General features: G+C 42.6%; 2 protein-coding genes across 4 annotated transcripts in view; one reads left to right on the forward strand and one right to left on the reverse strand.

The window, feature by feature from the left end:
* The window catches only part of fy (fuzzy planar cell polarity protein-like protein), a 49143-nt gene extending 45632 nt beyond the window's left edge, over positions 1-3511 (forward strand). The window contains exon 10 of the mRNA XM_075688633.1: positions 89-3511. Within this exon, the coding sequence (XP_075544748.1) occupies positions 89-146 (58 nt within the window). The 3' untranslated portion in view covers positions 147-3511. The remainder of the gene's footprint in view (positions 1-88) is intronic.
* Positions 3161-20326, reverse strand: part of p (WD40 repeat domain-containing protein pink) — a 48403-nt gene continuing 31237 nt past the window's right edge. For 2 of the 3 annotated variants that reach the window (XM_075688631.1, XM_075688630.1), the window contains 5 exons: positions 17166-17278; positions 14294-14582; positions 12429-12570; positions 11817-11949; positions 3161-10902 (listed from right to left, as the gene is read on the reverse strand). In XM_075688631.1, the coding sequence (XP_075544746.1) occupies positions 10820-10902; positions 11817-11949; positions 12429-12570; positions 14294-14582; positions 17166-17278 (760 nt within the window). In that variant the 3' untranslated portion in view covers positions 3161-10819. The remainder of the gene's footprint in view (positions 10903-11816; positions 11950-12428; positions 12571-14293; positions 14583-17165; positions 17279-20326) is intronic. The other variant, XR_012827333.1, reaches the window with a different exon arrangement.

Genomic DNA, 20326 nt, shown 5'->3' on the forward strand with positions numbered 1-20326 from the left:
GTGACTGCCCGTACAGCACATGCTCATGCAGAGGTGTGCTCTTTCACGTTCACGGATGCACCCTGCTTTCTTTCATCTCTCTTTCCAGATCTGTCACCCACAAAACACTCAAGGCCCTCACAACCAACAAAGTCTGTGTTCTCTGACAGTACAGCATGGCGCCTGGCAAGACAACCTTAATCTAGTCTGTGATATTTACCTAAGGAAACCCTGTTAAGTGCCCTGCATTTTGATTACCTCATGTAGAGATAATATATTTGCGCAGGACTGCTGCGCCAAGGTTGTGACGATGCTTCTGTATCGCTTATCTACAATGTTTGCAAGAGCTTGGATGCCTTCGGCAAGAGAAGAGGAAAGCGATTGTTAATTGTGATATAATAGCTTGCCTTTCAAAGAACTTACCTTATGCTTCAGTGAAATGATGCAGGTATTGGCTGCAGAAGATCTTATTTGCATTCTTTTTTTTCGCGATGATTGTGCCTCACTACAAAACACCGATTTAATGCCACTGGGAAGTTTTGCCTGCTAGATCAGTCTTTTTTTCTATTTCTTGAATATATAGCATGACCCCACACAAAGAAAGAAAGGATTTGCTCATTGTTCAATAGTACCAGGAAAAATAGTGACCTTTAACCCAAGAACTGCAAACCATTGCTCCTAATTTGGAATTCAAATGCCAGGGTTGTCAAATGGGGTATAATGCATACAGAACACATTACATTAGTTTCATTTACCCCTATGACAGATTAATTTTCTAGGGTGACAAAGAGTAAGAATAGTATTTTCATGTAGAAAGTGTGCTGTTAATGGAAAGAAATCCTTTTCGCCCCATTATTATTGTTTCTTTTCCCCCCACTTGTACAGTGCCGAGTTATAAAACTTGTTCTTGCAGTCATGACCATTACAAAGAACTAGTATTTCTGGCGGCCCAAAACCTACAATTGCAACATAATGCACCTCATGCTTCATGTTAAAAACACATATACGATAGAGCCCCTGCTTTTAATATAAATGGAGACAGATCAATGATAAACAAGTACCTTTCACTTAGGCAAAGCATGTACCACTGCACTTAAAAGAGGTAATAAGGCAGTAATGGCTAGCTTACAGCGAAGAAAGTATGTACAGCCTAGATATATTTGCATGTAAGAAAGAACTCGGATGTGATTAGTAAAAAGTACCCTGCTCTCACAAAAGTTACTAGTCACTGCAGCAGCAAAACCTTTTCCAACATCTTTGAATTCATGCCACTGAAAGGTTGTTCCTGTATTGGCGGCGAGGAGTTACGGAGTCGCCATCTGTCGGAAGCGCCTCACTTGCGTAATATGAGGGATCACGCGGCGCGCTCCCCGTAGGTTTCGCTTACGACGCTCAATAAATATACCACGCGGCAGCCCTCCTGGACATTTATGTAGGTACTCTCAAAACGAGGGAAGTTTTTGACTGTCGATATAATAATCTTGGGCAAACTGAAAGCACAGAATCGTTTACAGACGCTCTCTCTTTACCGACTACGTACAGTACATGAACGCCACTGCGCGCGGTCGCCGCGATGGAGTCTCCCGAACCGGCTTCTTGCGTGAAAGGTAGGCAAACGCCGAGAGTAAAGTATGTGAAATATGTTTTTATAGTGGGCTGTCTATATAACCGAATGGGGCATAACAGAATGGAGCCTCAATCCAGCGATCGCACGGGTTCGCAGCGACCGACTGCGCGTCTGCATTTCGCTGCGAGCGCGTTTTCGCACCATGCCGTGAGCTCTAGGCCGCAACATACGAGCATTTGACAGTACACTAGCAACCATTGTTGCGTGGACGCCATCAGAACTGTTCAAAAATAATTCCGTTACAGAGACTTCGACGCCTATATCTACGGCGACTGTGATGTGCTGTCGCGACGATTCAATCTTTTTTTGCCTTCTAAATTCTTGGACATTTCAATATTATTTCTCAAGTTGCGTCGCACTGTATGTTCATCGGTCTTCTCGGCATGCGATTTCCTTCTGTTTGATTTTCGTAATCCAGAGCATTAATTTATAACACAAACATGACCATATGCCGTGCCTTTCTTTAATGTGCGTCTTACCGCACCCTTTCCGTTCCAGTGAACTTGCCAGTATCTAGCATCAAGTTCATAGACCAAACCTTCATGACATTAGCCGGGCAACGGGCGCGGGCGAGCGTTTCAGTGCGCGTTTTCTGCTACTCACCGAACATCGCGCAGTCCCGGTGCCGTAGCAGAAATGTTCCTCGCGTCTGTGCTTGCTGCATACCCGAGTTGTAGCCGATCGCTGTCTGCCGGTTCTAAGTTTCGCCAGCCAAGCTTCACGCAGCTCCCTGCCCTGTGGCTACGTGTGAATAAGGCTGACACCGGGCTCCGTTGCGTGCGTCCGGCAATGCGGCACCGAGCAGTAGCCTACCATGCTGCACGCCTCCAAAGGCAGCCACTACATATTATAGTACTTTCATATGTTGTCAAGCAGACAGCCAAGGCGTTAAAGCCTCACCACTTAATTAGAACAGCGGCGCAGGTGGGACTTTAAAACTTTCGTTTTCAGCTCACTTCGGCGCTTCCGAAGCAGCCGACGCGGTCGCTGTGTCCACGTGATCCCTCATCCTCATGCCACGTCACGCCGACGGTGGCGCTAGCGTTTCCAGTGGTCGAGCTCGCCGCCAATATCAATTACAGTCAGTTTGTATTAATTCAGACTCCTCTATACCACAGATATTTGAGTCATCTGCTGTATGATACAAAACAAAATTAGGGACTATTATATGTACAAAAGTGATTGAACGGTCACTGCGAGGTTTCGTAGACTGCACAAGCACATTTAGAATAGCAGAGCTGTGAACGGGCAGCCAAGTTGGTGGCATTGCTTACTGGCACCCTCCAGCATAAAACGAGGGCATGTCTTTGACCATTCAGTCCTTGGAATATTCCATCACCAGTTGTTTTTGACTGCACTGCTCTTTTCTGGAAAGGATTAACCAAAAGCATTGTTCAAATGAACCAATTTCAATATGCACTGAAAATGTAACTTGCTTAATGAACACCATGAGACTTGTTTGAATTAACTGACATTCTAAATTACCAGCGTTTAAATTATGATGAGTTGACTGTTCATGCAAAGGCACCAGTACTCTGTGAAAAGAAACAGCTGTTGTGTTATGTACATACTAATTTATTTCTGTGACAAGAATGCGAGCGTCGAAAGATGGGGTGATGTAATGTAAAAAGCAGTCGTTTGCAATCACACTTTTCACTGCACATTGCTTCGATGATGAGCTTGACACAAGGACTTTACGTTCATCAGTGTGCAGCACTTCAAGAAAGAAGAAAAAACGAAGAACGCAAGAGTTCACAGGTAGCCAACATACAATGCCAAGAGTGAGAACAAGTTTAACATTGTACATAAACAAGCAGATGCGAGTGGATGGAATCTGATGCGTGTGTGCATTTTCTAGTCGGCATGAATAAACAGGAGCTTCTATGTTTTTTTTATACAGAACTACGTCTGGGTGTCATCATTGTCTTTTGTGTGTGGCTCTACTAATCAGCAGATGGGACAGACAGTTCCTTTCAACACACAAGCATTCATTGGAGACATTCCAGCAAGATGACTTTTGTGCACTTTAGCAAACACCTGTCAAAGTAGCACCTAAGTCGATGGCATAGAACCATTAAGGCTCATAAAGGGACTAGAGGAAGCAACAAACAATGTGGCACAGAGGGAAAAAATAATAACACTGCTATCTTCTTCTAGGGTAAACATGTATCCACAAACAGGCTCGACTTGTAGGGCTTCCTTGACTTCATTGAGCGCAGGACAGCACCACCTGTTGACTGAAGTAGACAGTGCACTTCAATAATGTTTCTTGCTAGTTCTTGCTATTAGGAGTTGCTAGAGAAAAGCATCTTCACACAGTGCCTGGTCCTAGTATGTCTGACTACAAAAATTCAGTTTGGTAAATGCCAAGGAATGTTACTCAAGCATGGTAAACAATTCACATTATGGGTTGACCTGTCCTCCGCTTTCAGGAGTAAAGGTAAAACTATGACTGGAGTAATGTTTAAGAATATAAGGGTAAGTATACTTGATTGTAGGCGCAGCAATGCGTGTGCACGCATGAAAGGACATTTCTATTAGTCGCATGAACGGTGACGGCACATAATACACATTCACAATGAGCTAAAATAGTTGAGGCATGCCATAATTTAAATTTTGAAGGCTGTAATCTTGACACTGTGCAAGATCCACAGTGGATGGAATAAAAAAGAAGCGCCTAGGCACACAGCTTTGTATGGCAAAAACCTGGCGCATCCATTGAAATTGTCTTAACAAAAGTAAAGCAGTGCGAAAAAAATTTTTTTTCATGACTGTAGTCTGTGTCGAGCTTAGTCTTGAGGCTATTGCACAAAACATAATTCCATCTCCTTCTCACCAGCCTTCGCTTCTTTTGGTGGTGCAGACAGCATTGAGAATATACTTTTGAATAAAACGCTGGAAGTGAGAACCAAATGTTGCATATATAGGGGAGACGGGTATGAAGAGCTCTTCTGGTGAATCGCTGGTTCATTTGCGCAAAATATTGTGGAGACATAGCAGTCCACAGTGTACTTCATTTGATAGTACATCTTTACACCCAACTGGCTGCCTTTTTCATCCAAAAATAAACTACAGCTATGTGTCATATATTACAAGAAAATTTTTAGTGGCACCATCCATCAGTGTTACTGATCAACTATTTCAAACTAGCATTGAGAGACTGTAAGGCTCCTGCTGTTACGTTACTGAGAAAATCTACATTTTGTCTGGCATTGCCGAAGACAACATCCACCTTCAGGTTATTGATTAGTCACGTTTGTAACATCCCAAAGAAACACAGGGGCTGTTAGGGATGCTGCAGAGGAGTGCTTCGGATTAGTTTCAACAACCGTCGGTTCTTCACTGGGTAATGATTTCTTGGTAAAGTACAGAAATATTTTTGCATATCAAATGTGACCCCACATCGAAATGTAGCAGCAGTAGCCAGGAATAGAAACCACAGTGCTTGGAGGCAGACATGCAGTTCGTTCTGAATAAAGTAGACAAGTACTACACGAAAGTGAAGCACATGGTGCTGTTCAGTAAAATGCCTGGCAAAGTGCTAGTGCGATGTGAAATTCCAAGCTCAGATGAGCCGGCGGTTAAGCAGAAGAGTACTTTATACCAACCAATCTCCAACATGTAAGCAATATCATGCTAGAGCCAAGTTCTTTAGATACACAACGAATGCACAAATCATACATACATAATAAAATACTTTGATATGCCAACATGCAATGCCATTCATAATTGAATGCTGCAAGCAAAGTCATCCTTAAACAAGCTCTAAGTGACTCTGCAAATAAGAAGTAGCACTATTGCTGATATTTATGTTCTGCGAAGCATATTGACCAGAAAAGACCAATAACGAACTAAAATAAAGACTACACTGACACATCCAAGTCCATTCATGTACTTAGCAGGTTAAAGGCCCACTAATTATTAGACTCTCCAGCTAGGCTCCAGCATGCTCTTTATTGCGCGACTAGAAAATAAGTCTCTTGTTCATCATTCTTTCTGTTTTGTTGCTAAACTGTCCCCTCATCAAAAATTAAGAAAAAGTAAGTGTAAAGAATGATATTCAACCACGAGTACAGTAGAACCTCATTATAAAGAACACTGCTGTAGCAGGTTATTGCATGCAATAAAACAAATCTGAAGTACAAATAATCACGGTTTGTTTAAACAGGAATTGTACATCATGATGAAGCCAAAGAGAACAAGAACCGATTTGGTTTTGATTATGGCGAAGCATACGTGCAGCTTAAATTGTACTGCCTGCAAAGGCAATGAATGTGCTGACCAACTGCATAAGCAGTGCATGAATGCAGTTGAAAATTATGCTTCATTTTCTTTTTTGCACTTCAGAGCGACATCTGTGTAAGATCTTGACACAATAATGTAAGGGCCATCACTCATTGAAGAAGCATGCCAACTTGCGTAAGGTGAAGCTAGTCACCTGCCTCTAGTGGCAGCAAGATTAAAGCCTAATATTTCTGTGGACAAATGTCGGCCGACAAAATGAAACGAAGAACTCGAAATATTTTCTCCAGTTTTTTTCCTTGTTGTCATGACCAGATCACATGACTCGCCACATAAACACAGGAGCTGGTGGCAACGACAGCGGGGGCCTTTGCATTTTAGCAACAGATTGCGAATTATGTACTGATAATGGGGTCAGTAATTCACAGCAGAATGTTTTTTCTTTCTGTTTTAGAATAGTTTCTCTATGCCTTAGGCTATCTTTGCATGGGCATCGTCGCATATCTATTCTCTCTAATATAGATCTCCACATTCATTGGGCAAACATAGAATATACTGGAGACACTTTTGCTTATAATGCTGATTCTTTATAATGAGGTATGACTGCACACTAAGCATATGATTCCTGAAACTGACATTGCAGATCAAATGAACACCAGCTCACATGCAACTAATATAAAACTAATAAGATGCTTGGTCAAGAGTATCCTTTACAGCAAGGTCTGCAAGTGTGTATAATACATATATAACCAAAAATGACACATTTGCGAGATCGTGAAATAGCACTTAATGAGAAGGAAAATTTTCAGCTCGCATATTTGCACACTCAAGTTCATTGCTTTGGACCAGCAAAACTCGCAGGTCAGGTTAATTCGGCTAAAAGAACCAGTTCATAGCACTCAACAGAGTGTAGGTATGACATACACAGATAAAAATATACTCTCAATTAAAAATAGCTTAATCAAAGGAACTGACCTGTTACCACCATCTCTTCTTGAGCCTTGTAACGGTTGCAAGAAAATTTCAAAATAGCACTCCCAAAACATTAAGATCAGAGACACAATACTGTTACTTTAAGAGATCAAAAATGGTTTCACTGCATGCCATGATTAAAAAACTAGCTGCTTTGAAGGGGGAAGGGGTCGTGTATAAAGTGGCAACCATATGGAATGTGTGTCTCGGACATGATTTTCATGTGCATGTGTTTATGTCACACTGCACACTGTCCGGACCAAGACTGTAGCTGAAATGTGATCCTAATATGGCTTCCAAGTGAAGTAGCTGTAAGGAACATTTTTTGGCAATGATTTCATACATGTCATAAAAAAAAAAGAAGGATGCAGCACACTACCCGACACTCTTGGGCTCCTTGACCTAACTACTGCAGCAAGCAGTTATAGGCCACAGGCAACTAATCAGTAAAACTATCGAATGACATTAAAAATAGTAACTGTATCATATCTGCGATGTTTGTAACCCCTATTTTCACTCAATCCCCCACAAAAAGCACCATTTCTTAAGACCGTATGGTCCTTTTCTGAAAACAAGTGTGTCAAGTTATTTCACACACCTTACCGGCAGCAATCCCACATTGTTGATACCATGAGTGGTGCCCCTTTGCACTGAGCTTGCTTGTATGTGAAGCACCTGTTAAGTACCGGTCTGCATATTTTGATCAGAAATCTTGCCATGTAAAACTCTTCCACTTTTCCCTGCTTTTCCAGTCACTCACACTTATTGTCTGCCATTCTCCAGGCTTCAGTGTCGGCCTTGTCATCTACTCAGCGTTTGTGAAATGCGTGCACCCAGTCTCACGTTACCGCCCTCTGTGGTTTTTTGGCCTTCTCTTCGGTACGAACGCCTCTCCCAGCAATCTCCAAATACCTCTGTCCTCCACAAGCCAACTCTATTCTATGCCAGCAAATTTGCTAAAAATCACATCACTTAATCTGCTGCCATTCTCGACTACATTTTCCTTCTCCTGGTAGTCATCTATTACTATATATGCCCTATTATTCTTGACTAGATTATCAGCTTCCCATATTTGCCCTCTCATTCAAATAGACTTGATTAGTCTGTCCCTAATCAATAGCGTTGTTTTCTTCTCACTTAATGTTATATAGATCATTTTCTGTTTCTCTGCTCGCTGTGCGGTCCGTAGGTTCTTCTCTAAGTTTCCTCATTTACTGTCCAAGTTCCAGCATGACAGGCTAGCATGCATGTAGAAAGCACCGATTGTATACAGTCAATACTAGATATATTTGATTCGAAGGAGATGGCAAAATATCCATTTTGACACATCAATTAATGCGAAATATAATATACGCCTGAAAACTCCGCACGTCTTGGGCAGCTTCTCAAAATTGTGAAAAGCGGGAATTCACCGATTTGTTTCTCCAAGGATGTGTCGAACACACCAAAGATTACTTATCTTTTTGCCCACAAATGCTGTAAATCACTTGCATTGTGGAGTGGTCTTTGATATACTGATCACAACGCTAACCTTAAACAGCCGCATCACCCTGCTGCAAGTCACAGAAACCACAGTGCGTCACACGCACGTTGACGTGCTTGTAGCACATTTTTATTCAGGCTAAGATGAATATGGACGCAGTGCAGAAGGAAACCAACCTATATAGATATGTGATGTGCCGCCACCAATGCACTTGTACTGCAAATCACACATCAACGTGCTTTGTGTGTATGTTACAATGCACCATTTACAGCCAATCATCCTACGTTAGCAATGAGTCGATTTAGGCTGCAGCTGCTAGAGTTGAAAGTGGCTTTAAAAAAATTCAACATTCCCAATCATATGTATTCCTATGAGTGCAAGGAAAAAGCGTTCAGTGCGGACCCGTAAATCGCACAGCGATAAGTCTTGTGCGCCGCTCCTCCGATGGGTCTTTCCGCAAAGACTACTGAAGCGCGGATGTGGCAGGTGGTGGTTTTGTTAAATCCAAACTAACGCAAAAATGTGTCCAAACGGGGGTTGGGGTTGGTCTCGTTATGGCCACTAATGGAACCTTAAAATGCCATTTGCAGGAACTCCTGGTTGCACAAAAAAGACAAAACCCGCCGAAGCAAACACGTCCAGTTTGGCATCTCATGTCCAGAGTGACTCAGTGAAACGACTCAATGTCATCCATGCTTTCTTGTGGAATGTGTATCAGACTGGAAGGCCTTTTGCATTCTTGAAGCAGTGTGTTGATTTGCTCTTGCTGATAACGAATGGCCACTTGCAGCAACACACACATTTTGCTCATTTTTCCTCCGTGGCATGTAATATCCTTCACATTCAGTGTCTTGCTTGACAGCATCTGCTGAAACAGTGCAGTTTCATCGACAATGAATATTTCTGACGGTGCTAGAAATGATTGCAGGCCTCAGAAGTGCACTTGAAGGGTGCAGCATTTGATATATAGAGGGAGAAAGATATTTATTTCATCTTGGCCCCTGTATGTGGCGGTGAGTGAAAGTTCAATACACGTGCAGTAAGGCGCTAAACTTCCACATGAGATTTTCAAGGGGATGTTGCGAGCATTCTGTATAGACAATAATTCAATATATCAGAGTTTGATACGTCCAGGACACTGGTAACCACTTGATCATAAATTGATAAGGCCTGCCATATGCACTCCAACACATCTTTATTTCTCTGGAAGTTTCCTTCTCATAATCTGGGTACCTCGTGACTAGTACTTAGTCTAGATAAATGCACTTCTGCAAACTGTTGATAGGCTGACTACCAACCACGAACTCTCCTTTTCTTGCTAGGCTATTGAGCATTACCTCAGTCTTTTGGAACGAGTCCTCAAAACTACCCTTCGACTGTGCCAGTTCCAGTCCTCTGGAGTTTCATGTTTTTTTCATTAGAATAGCAGCTCGGCTATTTCTGCACAATGCTTCTACAAGATGATCAGCAAAAAATGAAGCACTCTGTGCCACAGGAGTGATGAGCGAGCTTGAATAGTTACGCTAAGAATGAAGAAGCCCATTTAGGTTGCCATAATGTCGCAGTAATAGGTGCATTGAAGCCTTGTCAAAATTGTGACTTAGCTTATGGTGACCAGCAAAAATGTATTCATTATGGATTTGCTGACTTTTCAGGATTTCCTCCAGCTATACGAGCAATATTTCTACAACTTAAAGGTGTCAAATTAATGTAAGAGGCACCATGCCTTGAGCTAACACAACACAAAGATTCCAAATTCATACTCCTAAGATGAAAGAAAGAAATGGAGGGAGAGAGGAAATGTCCTGAAACTCTCACTAGCGCCTCCCTATTCACTCATCTCTGCTAAGTGCTTATGTTTGCGGTTGGAATGTAATCTGTTAGAAGTATTCTTTGGCTTCAAAAGAGGCTTGAGGGAAAGGTGATGCACAGGATTTCATAAATCGTTCATTTTAATTAGTTGTTTTCTCTGACATGTTTTTTTTTCTTTTTTACAGTTTCATTGACAATTTCGCAATTTCCAAGATGCATGAAGCTGTTTTGACAAATAATGGGGTTTCATGTTCTCCAGGTCATCAGATAAAACTAGTAAATACACTTCAAATGGTTGCCACTTATACACCAGCGCATTATTACCGGAACCATCCATTCATCAAGCCGTAAAGCAAACCAACATCTAGTTTCTTGTGGTGGGAAAGGTCACAGTCTCTCACTACTAAGTGGTTTGAACTGGCTAACAGGTAACTTGCAAAATGCTGACGGCGGTGCAATCTGGCATGTTGCAGCCTGAGGACAACACAGCAGACTTTCAAGGGCTAGCACACAACATGGCACAGAGTACCGCTATTGCCGCTTGTCTCAACAATGCACACACATACATAGCAAGCAAGATATCCCGATGACGAACACTTCCTTCTGATGAGGCGCAACCTGGCAGGAGTTAAAGGCGCTGTTGAGTTGGCCGCACGGCAAGCAGCCATTGTTGACTCAAATGTGCCGTAACATCACAAATGCTATCATCGCTTCCAGATATGCTCCTCCTTGCAGATTACACAAAAGTCTCCTGGACTAGGAAGACAGCTCTCATGGAAGCAGTGACCTGCAATTGTGGGTGCAAATAATTGTTACAAGCTTTGCAAATTTAAAAATCTTTCGAAATGTCAGCTTGCAGAAAAATTTTTATCGAAGGTGTTGAAACGGCACGCTGTGGTCTACGAAGTTTTAGTTTTGTTATTCGAGTGTTAGCATCTCACTTCTGATGTCACCATTTAAACAACTTTGTAGTGCAAGCTTCTGCTATACCAAATGCTTCAAATGTGGAATGGACAATGTCAGGCTTTTAACAAAGTTTTTGCTACATTTAGTCAACCAAATGGCATGTACTGATATCATACATAAAGTCATCAAAGAGACCCAAGAAAAATGTTGTGACTCTTGAAAAGCACTGAACTTAGCAATTTTCGTAGACATTCTTTTCTTGTACAAAAAGGACCCACATGTGCAAAAAATATTGCTAAATGCATTATCTCTCATTGATGTCAATGCTGCAACTTGAGATGCAAAATTCAATAAGGGAGGTTTGACTGCCATTTGCTCTGCTAACAAGCTGTTTATTTCTGCTTGAAGTATGCACACAATCCCAAAAGGGGGTAATCTCGCAGTCTAGCCTGATTTAGCACTTCCCTTTAGAGGAGGTGCCTTCAGAGGCAAGATTGAAGTGCAGCTAAATTTCCATAACTAACGGGGGGTGAAATTAATTAGGTTTTAATGAGCATCTTTGCATTCTGCCCCAAAAAGAAAGCTGCTGCAGCCAGAAATCAAGCCCATAACTACATGTTTGGCAGAAGAATGACACAGTCACTAAGCTGCCATGTTAGGTGTCCTGAATAGTGTCCTTCTATAACAATGTACAGAAGTAATTGTCTTCATGTTCGATCCACAGACTATTACATGGTCAAGTCAACACTGTTCAAAGCGCACTGTTTGCTCTAGTGAGAAAAAAAATATGCTCACCACAGTGGCACATAACGACGACATGTGTGCTAACAGTAGTTCCCAGAGGCAGCCCACAGAGAAAACAATTTGAGAGAAGAGGAATGTTGCCCCCCCAGTGGCTTTCAGGCTCCTCCACAAATGATCCTTGCAGCTGCAAAATGAAGAGAAATAAAGAATGCCGGCCTCAGTTTGAGTCACTATGTTCCCTTCATGTCTGAATAGCCAATTAGCAGCTTCAGCCTGCAAACCTTCTATGCAAGATTTCAGTGCTAAACAGAATTTTGTTTGTGAACTAGTGGAGAGCACCAGGGTAATTTAGACCACTTAAACCACAGGAAACGATTGTCCTCCCATTTCAATTTTGTTTGGATGCAGCTGCAACACACAGTAATTCAACTGGCAACAACACTAGGCTTAGCTGCAAATACTGACCCACTGTGGCAGACAGATCATAATACCACAATCAGAAATGTTCTAAACTACTGTTCCCAACAAAAGCGCCAGCACTGTTCAGCACACCTATCAGGTGACTGGTGCTGCTGTGTTCATCCACAAGAAAGGCTGTGGCAGCCAAGTCTATCAGAGAAGCCAAAGGTTGCATGCTGGGAAGTCAAAGTGCAAAATGTTTACCTGCACATCTGTCAGTTCGTCATGGCCAGCCAGACCCTGTTTCTCCCTGTCGAGGACATCTGCAACCTGAGGTGGTAGTGTGACAGGCCTCCGTGACCAGACATAGCTCTCCAGGCGAGATAACATGCGGTGGCTCAGGGCACTGTGCAGAAAGTGTGCGTACTTCTTTAAGTTGGGGATTCTCAACTTTTCAGTGTCAGAAAACCTAAAATGCTCAAAAAACTCAACAGAAGGTAAAGCTGCATCACCATTAAATGGAGATTTGTCCAGAGATAACTACAACAAAAAATTAAGACAGCACATGTATTAGTGACACCAAGAAGCAACTCCAAATTAAAGGGGCCCTGAACCCCTTGGGCTTGGTGACATAACATAGTCTGCGGGTAGCATACACTGCTGTGAGCATCTCGGCCAAGTTTTGCTGTCATACGTGGTGCATGGAGCTCGCAAGCGGATCGCAAAGTCACCTTTCTCTCAAACGCTCGCTTTTCAACAGAAGGTCCTGTCCTCACCCTCTTTAGACGCACTATTTTGTCATTCCCTTAGACGGCTGCTGTCGGCCAACAGCTGACATCAAGCTGTGGTTCGCTACATGGCGTAGATACCGCGGCCGCCGTGGGGTGCTGCCACAAGTCCACTGGCTAAGCGCGCTGTGCCTCGCTGAGGACAACCGTGTTTGGTTTATGCTTAGAGCATCACAGGCACCAAAGGTGGAAGTGGTGGCGTCTACATTAATATCCAAAATGAAATATGAACTGCGCGCTACAGTGACATTTCCAAGGTGGAGCATCATGGGCGCGCCCCACTGCACCATAGTTTTTGCAGTGCAAGGCATTGAAGAAGGAACGGGAGCATAGCGAAGGCTGTGTTTGGTTGCCAATAACTCCGCTTTAGCTCAATACATTAGAGTACTTTTTGTGGCAAACTATTTCTGAAATTGCCAGTTTTCACTTCGAACGCCTTTCTTCACTTCGATAAAAAGTGGTTCAGGGCGCCTTTAAGCATGATGAAGACTAATTCAAGATTTCCTTTGTGCTAAGAAAAAGAAGAGAGAGGCAAAAAGAAAGAAAGAACAACCATGGCTCAGGCTGTACAAAGGTTCTTAAACATGCCAGAAGAACTCCGATATAAATGTGGGCAGTGAGTTAGGTTTATGGATATCACAGAAGTAGGCCATACAACCTCTTTTCATAATATGGCAATCCTTTCAGGCCAATCCAGTCATGCAAGTACTTAAGGCATTCAGGGCGGGTTGAGTGGCTGAGTGATTCAACACAACAAAGTAACATCTGCACTATGAGAATTGCCGTGCAGAGAGCTTCAGATTGGTTCTCACCACCATGAGTTCTTTAACATGGACCTAAATCAAAGTATACAAGTGTTCTTGTGTTCAGCTCTTATCAGAATGTGGGCATCATAGCGGGAAATTGAGTCCACAAGCTTGTGCTCAGCAGATGAAAACCACATGGCAGGCTCTCTATTAATGTATTCGGTGACTGACTGATTCATTCGATAATACTGAAAATGTTTGCAGCTTTTGCTGCTGGCTTTTCCACATGCAGTGATGGTGGCTCTCGTGACAACGCATAGAATGTGCGCAAACTGAAGAAATTATGCTTGACAGTGCTGTGCCACCCTGCACAGTGCTCTTTTATTTTGTTATTAATAAATGTATTCATTCATTCATTCATTCATGAGCCTAAATTGTTTAGTAGTGAATTATCGTAAGGGGAGTCAGAACGATAACAAGAATGAAAACATCTAGGCAAACAAGCACCGTTGTCACTTATACATTCAACTAAAGCGTACACCTTGCAAGGATGAAAATCAGCAACTTTTTCTGGTGAAAAGAAGAACCAACTCACGCCTGTTGCTGTTCAATGAGCGTTAGAAGCACACTGGCGAGGTAGAAGCCCTGGCCCAAAGAGTTACGAGGCAGATTCAGCTCATGGAGGACCGCAGCTGCCTGCTCGAATCCTAGAGAGGCCAGCATGCGTTGAGCTACGCTCTGCACCGTCAAGGGCATCTGGCTCTCCGTTGACTTGTGGGGTTTCCCACATGACAAGCACGTGACCATAACAACCTTCTCGGTGCGATGACGCCCGACCAGCTCCATCGCCAACTTCCATTCCTGGGGGGACTCTGGCACAAACCCTGGAGGCCACCACAGCGGTTTGAGAAAATGCACCTTGCAGGATCCTAGAGACTCTAAACAATGCCGACACAGGTAAGTGTAGTGCAGAATTCAGGTAAAAGGGGGGCGGGGGCACTCATGAGATGCACTAGTTCAGGCTATATCAGTAAGCTACAGTGCCAGAACTTCTACACTTTTACCTCAAGGGAAAACTTAACTTGCTGCAGTAGCTGCAACAAACACGAAATTTTCGTTTCAATTTTCTTGCTTCTTTTAATGCGAAGCATTCTTTGCCTCATTCTAGGCACTTTGAGATAGGTAGGTAGGTGGGTTCCTGTCTCGCCTCGTTTTAGTAAAATGAAGATTAATGTGTGAATGGCGGTAGAATTAAACCTCTGCCGTCGAGCACAGCAGGGTGCTCTAACCATTAGGCCACAATGTCATGCATGCTCCTGTCATTTCAAGGCCAGCCAGCTCTTTAAAACACTCGGCGCACGAGTCCTATGTCATTTTCTTATCTTCTTTCCCCGTGACAGCTCGTGCTTTGAGGCACTGTGTCAAACTGCACTGTTTCCCGCTTTGGCCCCTCTTCCCCAATACTTTCCTCAGAGCAGCTAATGCTACACAGAAACTGTACAACAATGTACCACCTTCATGGTTGGCTCAGGTCGATTACATTTTAAGATGTCTTTGCTGGAGGACAAATGCCATCGTAGACGGCATAGACCACATGACATATACATGGTACACAAGTTTGTATAATGCTTAGACGCAGATCAGCCCTCAAACATGCATCTCTTGCTTATGCCGGTTAAATATTTATTCAGTACCCAACAAACGCCATGTATAATTTCACCGCAACAGCTGCAGCAGGAATCATGTTGTTGCCCCCATACAATCATTGTGAACAAGGATGTCATCTTGCTGCTGTTGTCTCACACACATGTACACTCACGTCACATATGTAACCACTTGATTTACACAAACACCTTGGCCCACCTGGCAATGCTTTGCAGAACCCCAAACAATGCATGATAGGCAGGTACCTGCAAAGTGCTCTGCATAACATCGGTTTCCACAGTGTGTGGGATCCGCTCAATTCTTTTATTTTTCACTTACACTATAGCGCCATTAAAATCACTGCACACCACCACAGGTCTCATGTCTTGGGGTATTTTCACAAATTTTCATTTCTTGTGAGCAAGAACAGTGCACAAGTACAAATGCCACTATGCTGAGATTTTGCCAATTATTGAATAAAATGCATTTTGTTTGTATGAAATTATGCAAAGTTTACAGAGAAGGCAAAGCTTGTCAATTTTTTTGGCAGCATGAAGGTTTATTAACACAGCAGATTCCCCTTTTTAAGATGAACATGACAGATATGTGGAAGCCTGTACTATCTGAAATTTGGTTTAAAGATTAATGCATTGAATTTTACAGGGATTATTAAACTAAGGCCCCAGACTGTTTAGCTAATGTGAGAATGCAGCTTAATGCAGTTTGCCCTGAAAGAAGTCTAATGATAATCTTTATAAAAGTATAATGTTATAGTTTCGTACAGGCAGATGCTATACTTATTATTTTTTGTGCATTATATATTATAGAGATTTAAATTTATGTTAGGGTGCCCAAGTGTTGGGGCCCACGGCACATTTGTGGTTGCGTACTCAAGCAGAAAAGCCTTACAGGTTTACATTTGCAAACGCAAAGCACAAATGCTCACAGCAGTGTCAACATGTAGTCACGGTTGCATTCGCATTTCTTAACATATAAAACGAACCATGGTTCTTCATCCTTGCTTCCCTGAGGAGGAGGATGATGTCAGCATCTGCTGTGAATAACGGTGCCGCCATGTTTCAGCTTATTATTATTAGTTCTTTCAATATCTATTGTTCTTCCTTTGAAGGCTTCTCTTGGCTTGAGTTGGCTCAGTTCGTTTTTCTGAAGTTCCTGTTCTAGCAAGAGTAATAAGAAATCTTTGTGGCACCAATGTATACTCTGAGCCAGCTGCCCCAAGGACCCACGCATGTTGGGTTCTGTGCGTGCTCGGTACCACCAACTCTATTTCTTGTATATCCAAGCAGCTTGCGTTCCCTATCTAAAACTCATTCCTAACTTATTTTATGTTCAGTATAGAAAAATACAGATACACTCTTTGAAGGTAAGGTTATTCATTTTGAAGATATATGAAGATATACTTAAAGAAAAAAAAAAAGGTTTTCATTGCTGCCTGTTTTAGCAGGTTGCACTACAGAGTGCAGTTCGAAATGCCCGAATGTAATAGAAATAATCAAAATTTAATTGATAATACATATATACTTAACTAAAGCCTACTATTCAGACCTTATGTGATCATTTAGAGGAAAAATATCCTGCACAAAACAAACAATGCTAAGCATTCAGGCCAACTGGCCAAGGGGAATCACAAGTTTATCTCTCAAGTTAGGTTAATCGTATGGTTATATCATTAATATATTTATGCAATGTTTAGAAAACACTGAAAGCTGACAGAAATGTTATTACTCTTGCAACAATAGTTCACATTGAATGAAAGCACAAGTGAAAGATTAATATATATAAAAAGCAGCGAGGCAAATTACCTAGAAAATGGTCTGGCATAAGCAGCTCAGCATCTCCCAGCTGTATCACATTCACAAGGTGCTCCGTACGATGACCCAAGTGCTTTAGTGCACAGAGGTAGCCAGGCCAAAACCTAACACAAATGAAAATACGATAACAGCTGTTACAAGAATAAACCACATGGTCTTGCATGATTGCGCAGTACAGTCATAGTGGCATACTGTAAACATCACCAACTAGCCCAGCAGTTAACTCTTCTAAAGTCATAGTGGCACCTATTGCACTTTATTAGACCGTATGTGTGTCTGCACATTTTGTAATGAACATGTGATCACATTATCCTCACATTATGAGATTGTTTTGGGCTGTGTGAACCTTGTTACACCACTGCACTTGTGAACCAACTTGGGAAGCCGACTTCCGATTACAACCATTACAACCGATATTAACTGATTACAACCACTATCAGCATGTAATAATTATGTAGAGATAACAAACATGAAACTTTGATGACAGATGCGACTTTGTTATAATGACATTTCGCTGTACTACTACTACTACTACTACTACTACTACTACTACTACTACTACTACTACTACTACTACTAGTGTCAAATCTCGATACAACGAATCACGTGGGACTGCCGAAAATCGTTCATTATTTTGAAATATTGTTGTAATGAAAAACTTGTGGTTATAAGCCAGTGGACAAACCTAGGAATGAAGATGATGTACCTTGGCAGTAGACGCATGTGCAGACAAGCACACTTTGAAAAAAAATTTTTTTCACTCACTTCAAAGCTGCTTTATTTAAAGAAATCAGTTATTTTCTTCTGGTGCTTGCAGCATGCACGAGCGATTAGGAATGCGTCTACGTCTTCAACTTTGCGCAATACCTCATTGGGTACGTCATTGCACCGAGTGATGAAAGTGCGGACTTTGTTCATGTGCACTAAAGCATCAATGTTCGACATGATCTCATCTTCTGTGTTTTGTGAGCCACAGTCGTCTTCCTTCAAGTTGTCATCGTCATTGGAGATGTCAAGAACGCACAGTTAACAATCTTTTCGATTGTCAGGTTCACCGCCATTAGTGCTTTGCTGTCACTCTCCATGCAGTCGTTAAAAGAAGAGACGGCGGGCAGCAGTTCCGCAACCTCGGTCCACAGGTCTCCTGGGTTGTTGACGGTCACCTGCAGGTCATCTTTAAGCTGCACAGGCGCTTTGACAAGCCCTGCTTTTCGCCAGCAGTTGTTAATGGTGGACACCTTCACATTCCACCAAACTCCTGTGAGCATTTCCGCCGCCTGACGAATACTGATTTCAGTTGGCTGCTTTAGGAGGTGGTTGATAATCAACCGCTGCACAAGGTGCTTATGAAATTCTGCTTTCACACTCTGCAGCAAGGACGTACTGTTTGGCGGCAGAAACTCGAAACGAATGTGCGTCAATTGAACATTTACAATGTGAGCAGAGAAGTTAACGACAACCAGCAGAATTCTTCGGTCATCCCTCCTCATTTGGTTCTCGAATTTGATGAGCCACTCGGAAAATAGTTTTCTGATCATCCAGGCTCGTTTGTTGATGCGGTAGTCGTACGGTAACAACATGATGTTTTTCATGCAGCGAGGCTTCGCGTACTTGCCGATGACGAGCGATTAAATTTTCTTCGTGCCCGTTGCAATGCAGCAGATTAGGACTGTCATCCGAAGATGCGACTTCTTCCTTCTTTAACACTGCTGCCCTTTGAAGTGCATCGTCTGGTCTGGCAGGAGCTCATAAAAACATGCAGTCTCATATGTGTTGAAAATATCGTCTTCAGAGTACAATTCAGTCACCTCTAAAAATGATCATTGCGCCAGGAATCCGTGCCTTCTCTGTCAGCAGCCTTTTCCTCGCCCGAAACTACCTGCCAAGTTATTCCGTTCCTTTGGCGGAAACGAAAAAGCTAAGCTGCAATGGCATCGAACCCAGCTATTTCAAGTGCATCGGCGAATTTTCAGGCTTTTTCTTGGAGCACTGGGCCAGACACGGAAACGTTTTGCAGTCTGGCATCTTCGAAACACGTGAGAACAGCTTGGTCCACATTTTGAAAGTTTCCCAGTTGCAGCAGTTTCCTCGTAGGAGAGTTGCGATTCCCAGTGAAGCTTGAAAATCTTGTCTCGGTCTTTCAAAATGATTGCTACGGTCGGTGGGGCAATTCCACGCTATCTGCACACATCGGTTTGCTTTTTCCCTGCCTCAATTTCCTGCAATACGTCCAATTTGTCCTGCAGCGAAAACTGCTTTCGCTTCTTCTTGGCGCCGTCGCTAGCTGCATTCGTTGGATCTCGCATGAACATCGCCAAATGTTTGTTGTAAAGTTCTTGGTGAAGTTTGTGGTGAAGCAGTTGGCACTTGACATGGTGATAATGATAGCCACTACGACATGGTGATGATGAGAGCTACTGCCCTCGAGGTTTCTGTTTCACGCGAGAGTTGCGGTACTGTTACTTTTAGCCGAATTTGTAATACTGATGTTCCTCGGTTATAAAGGGGAAAATAAACTACGTGCGTGATTCTGAAATATGTGCTGTATTGAAATTCGTAGTTCTGAAATATTTTTATATTGAAAATATAGGCAATCTGGTGGGGATTGTTAAAATATTCCTAAATTTGAGAAATTCATTAATGTGGGGTTCATAGTAACAAGATTTGACTGTACGGTGGAATCTCGCTGATACGATTTTGCAAAACACACTTTTCGGGATAAGATATTTTATTTTCCCCGGCCAACGTACCAGCCGGGGCTTAACGTTTTACTGCACCTAACGCTACTGCACACCGTTTTACCAACAGCTTAACGTTAAGTCTTACGGCCCCGCCGGCAGTAAAATGCTGCTGCAGCAGTGCAGCCACACCAACTGGAGGTGTACTGCAAATCAGTTGAGGGAGGAAACGGTGGCTTCCTTATTGACTTCCAGAATAACTTTTGTACGGACACTAAAAAGAACAAAGTGGGCGGGCGCCCCAGACCTACTAAAAAGACGCCGGACTCGAATCTCATTGATTTGAAAATAAAGTTTACGCTCTCAGTACAAACTGATGAGCTATTTCAACTTTACTGAATAGAAGTGCGTTCGTTGAGGTTTGTGTGGCATTGAGCGATGTTGCTCCGCATAGCATCCCTCTACGCCACACGA

Source organism: Dermacentor variabilis, chromosome 4 (assembly GCF_050947875.1).
Source record: "Dermacentor variabilis isolate Ectoservices chromosome 4, ASM5094787v1, whole genome shotgun sequence".
NCBI classification, from domain to species: domain Eukaryota; kingdom Metazoa; phylum Arthropoda; class Arachnida; order Ixodida; family Ixodidae; genus Dermacentor; species Dermacentor variabilis.